This window comes from Telopea speciosissima, chromosome 1 (genome assembly GCF_018873765.1).
Source record: "Telopea speciosissima isolate NSW1024214 ecotype Mountain lineage chromosome 1, Tspe_v1, whole genome shotgun sequence".
NCBI lineage: Eukaryota > Viridiplantae > Streptophyta > Magnoliopsida > Proteales > Proteaceae > Telopea > Telopea speciosissima.
The window spans coordinates 74,381,583-74,386,033 of NC_057916.1; the positions used below are offsets into that span (position 1 = coordinate 74,381,583).

The following is a 4,451-nucleotide window of genomic DNA, read 5'->3' on the forward strand; positions in this document are numbered from 1 at the left end:
AAAGAGTTAGTTATAACCAAGTGTGGTGATCCTATACCGTACACTTGAACAGTAAACGAGAAACGACCGTGTGAACAGAGAAAGAAAAGCCGACACGAGACGGGTGTGGAGACCATAATTCCGGTCGGCAGATCTCGACTTGATCATTAAGCCATCTCTTCCCCACACTTCTCCTATGTGGGACCCACCATGTTTCTATGACACGTGGATAGACACGCTTGTGTCGATTTTGAGAATTTCTAAACAACTCTCCCCCCCCCACCCCCACCCCCACTACGCAACTGGCTTCTTATTTTTTTTAGTAGAACGCACGCAAAGATGCAAAGTGGTAGGATGTTCCGCACACGTGGCATCCAATCTGGACAATTGAACGGCCAGGAGAGTGTTATCGTAGGACACGTGTCTTATAAGAATGGTTATTGAGCTGGCATTGGGAAATAGCTGGCTTTAGATGTTGATGGAGGGTTAGTGGTCAGTCTGTATTACTACTCTGTGTAAGTGTAGGTCAGGGTCAAGCGTGGGTCGGTCAGCCGGGCAGGGTTTCGAAACTCACGCCATGTGAGTGAGTAGTATATGTGTGATGCGTCCCTCTTTGCGTACAGGCGTGGTTTTCAAAATTCTAAAAAAAAAATCCAAATAATATAATATTATATTTATTTGGAATATAAATAAGACAGAGTGATACATAGGAATATAAGATACCCAAGCGGCAAAGTGAGTGAGGGAAGGTGTGCTTTGCGTTCTATTCTTACCAAAATAACAATTCAGACTCCGGAGAGGAAAGGGTAAGAAATTAGGAACGATTTGGTGGTGAGAGAGAAATAAAAGGAAGCAGAGATTGTGAGAGGTTTTTGAAGAACAGAGAGAGAGAGTTTGATCACTCGTAAGGGAAAAGGAAACAGAAGAAGAAGATTGGGGAAGATTCTGGTGAGGTTGTTAATGGTAATTATGTCGATGGAGAAGAAGGTTCAGATTGAGTTTCCATGGCATTGAGCTATCTTTAGGAGAAGAGCGTTATTTTTGGTGAGTTTCTTTGATACTTATCAGCGTTGGTTGAGAGATTTATTGCTATTAAAGGAGGAGAAGATTTTTTCGGTGGTTTTGTTTGGTAAGCGAGACAGAGGGACGCAAGAAATATTTAAGTGTGAGAAAGAGGAAGGAAGGAAGGAAGGAAGCAAGAAAGAAGGAAAGGCAGAATGGAATGGTCTGCATGTTTGGATGAATATGAGAAGCTCGTGATTCGAATGAACACTCCGAGGTTGGTTGTTTTCCTTCACGGAGACGTCTGTATGTATTTTTTATTTTATTTTTTTTTTGTGTGGATTTTTGCTGTTAATTAATTCGGTTTTCTGATGTATTTTTGATGAATTCCTTAGGTAGAATTGATTTCTTTTTTTCAAGTTTGTAATTGAAGCTCTGTGGTTCCAGGCTCTGTTTTACAGTTTTAAAGGAATGCTTATCAAGATGAACTCTGTTTTCTTATGGTTTCTTACATACCAGTGATGTTCTACCGTTCTACAAAATCTTTTGGCGATTCTTTTCTTCACTTTTATTCTCTGGGATTTCACAGAGTTTATAATTGGTGCTTTCAAAAAGCTTCTCCCTCCCTCCCCTCAAAAAAGGTCACTTGGTTGCATGTTTCCCAAGTAACCTGTTTTCTGTAATACGAAATTGATGGAATTTTGGCGTTTCATTGTACTTTTCTTCGTTTGATTTCGTCTTCATTTTACGGCTTTTTTCCCCCTTGACTTTCCTTTCGTTTAATCTTCCAGTTTTTTTTCTAGAAGTTCTTCTCCCAGTCTGAAATCTGAATTAACTTTGTAATGACCAATGTTCTGTTTGTTTCACTCAAATATCCTCCACCGTCATTGATGAAATTCTTGCATTTCCCTTCTGATTTTAAAATTTGAAAATTTTGGACGAAGAATCTCTTGCTTATTTTTTTACGCTTGACCGACTTTGTAGGGTCGTCATCGACAATGCCGTTTGCGCTACTTCGACTCTGGTCAAGGTGAGCTTCCTGGAAACTTCCCAAAGCTAGTTTCGTATAAACCCTAATGGAAAAAAGGGGGAAAGGGTGAAAAAATTAAACTGACTTTCGTGTCGTGTAATTTCAGGTCGACAGTGCGAGAAAACACGGAATTCTGTTGGAGGCCGTTCAAGTCTTAACAGATCTGAACCTTAGTATTAAGAAAGCTTACATCTCCTCCGATGGGAGATGGTTCATGGATGGTAAGCATGAAACCCAAGCTCTGACCATGGATTCTCATGATGAAACCTTCCCTTTTTGTCCTTTTCCTGATACTTTTTTTTTTTTTTTTTTTTTTCTCTTTCTGAAATATCATTCCTCTAAACATTTTCCATTTCTACAGTCTTCCACGTGACGGATCAAAACGGTAACAAACTCACCGACGAGAGCGTTATAAGCTACATCGAGCAGGTTATTGAAAACCATTAATTTTCCATTCCGTTTTAATTCTTTCTTAATGAATTGCTAACATGGGTTTGTTTTTTTCATCCGTTACAGTCTCTTGGTACCTGTCATTCAGTTAGATCTGACTGCTTCAAGGGCCTAACGGCGTTGGAATTAACGGGAACAGACCGGCCAGGTCTCCTTTCAGAGGTGTTTGCAGTCCTAACAGACCTTGAATGCAATGTTGTGGAGTCCAAAGTGTGGACTCACAATGGACGCATTGCATCTCTCATCTATGTCAAGGAATGTGAATCTGGGTCTCCAATTGAAGACTCCCAGAAGATCAGTAGCATCGAAGCCCGTCTCAGGAATGTTCTTAAGGGAGACAATGACATAAGAAGTGCTAAGACCACTGTTTCCATGGCTGTCACTCACACAGAACGCCGGCTTCACCAGATGATGTTTGCCGACCGTGATTATGAGCGGACGACAATGGCGTCCACCGAAATCCCACCGACTGTTACAGTTCAGAATTGGGCAGAAAGGGGTTACTCCATTGTTAATGTGCAGTGTAAAGATCGGCCCAAACTGTTGTTTGACATAGTGTTCACCTTAACAGACATGGATTATGTGGTCTTCCATGCCACAATTGACACTGCAGACAATCAAGCCTATCAGGTATACACCAATTTCTGAAATCATTCATGTTATGTCTCCTCTGAGCAGCTTGATCTAATACTAATATTATTATTGAATTCTACTGCAGGAGTTCTACATAAGGCATACGGATGGAACCCCAATCAGCTCAGAAGCAGAGAGGCAGAGAGTAATACAATGCTTGCAAGCAGCTGTTGAAAGAAGGGCATCCGAGGTAATGGAATCATTATTTTCAAGAGTTTGCCTTGTGAATTAAGAATGAATTTACAATGATTCGTATCTTGAAGGGAAAATCTAAAAAGTTTTTGTTTGTTTGGTGGGAACAGGGTGTAAAGCTAGAGTTGTACACAATGGACCGACGAGGGTTGTTATCAGATGTGACCCGAACCTTCCGTGAGAATGGATTGAATGTGACTAGAGCAGAGATCTCTACAACGAGTGATATGGCTTTCAATGTCTTCTATGTTACAGATGCAGCCGGTAACCCGGTGGAGCCGAAGACAATTGAATCTGTTCGAGAAAGAATTGGGTATAGCAGCTTAAAAGTGAAAGAACCACCATTGATCTATCACAAGGCGGCGGATGAGGCAACCACAAAGATGGGCACTGGTGGGGCTGTGCTATTATCCTTGGGGAGTATAGTGAGAAGGAATTTATACAATTTGGGATTGATCAGATCCTATTCTTAATCTGAACACAACTTGGAAGGGGAGGAGAAGTGGGTATCAAATAGGAGAAAGGTTTGGGGTGGTTCTTGGGCAATGTGTAGCATATACCTTACTTGAGTTTTGGGTTTGTGTACATAAGAAGGGAACAGTGAAGGAAAAAAGGAGGAAAAGTTGGTGATACATTAGTTGTTATAGTTGGTTTGGTTGTTGGTTGATTGAAGAAGATAGTGAGGAGACAAAGGGCCATAGGAAGGAGACAAAGGAGGGCCAACCCTCCCACCTCACGACCTTCAAAATTCAAAACTGTTGAATTCTCGTTCTTTTGGTTGGAGAGGGAAACCAATGAAACAGGGAATAGGTTTGAGAGGCGGAGACAAAAGGAGGACTTAGTTGGAGTGCTCTGACTTCTTCAACTGGGGTGTTCTGTTCATATTTGCTGGTAAAAGGAAAGAGAAAGGGAAAATCAATCCTGTAGAAAAGTTTAGGATCAATATACAACACACATGCCTTGTACATAAGGGATTTGATTATTACTCTTTTAGGTGTTTATTCAAATAATTTGACCAGATTTGTGTACCAACCCCTCTCCCCCTTCTTCCTCCATTCACTGTGTTAGTACTTTGCTTGAAATGGTGTGATTGGTGAAGTAAGAAAGGTCCTACAACCGACATCACCAGCGGTGTTGCAATTTAGGGCAGAGATCCATCATGAGT

General features: G+C 41.1%; 1 protein-coding gene across 1 annotated transcript; it reads left to right on the top strand.

Annotated features, from left to right (window-relative positions):
- The first annotated feature begins 1,107 nt into the window (after nt 1-1,107).
- Nucleotides 1,108-3,804, top strand: LOC122647031 (ACT domain-containing protein ACR8-like). Its single transcript, XM_043840555.1, has 8 exons — nt 1,108-1,123; nt 1,166-1,258; nt 1,966-2,011; nt 2,118-2,232; nt 2,373-2,440; nt 2,528-3,091; nt 3,180-3,284; nt 3,397-3,804. The coding sequence occupies exons 2-8, from the start codon at nt 1,197-1,199 to the stop codon at nt 3,757-3,759; spliced, it is 1,323 nt and encodes a 440-aa protein (XP_043696490.1). The 5' UTR covers nt 1,108-1,123; nt 1,166-1,196; the 3' UTR covers nt 3,760-3,804.
- Nucleotides 3,805-4,451: the final 647 nt, after the last annotated feature.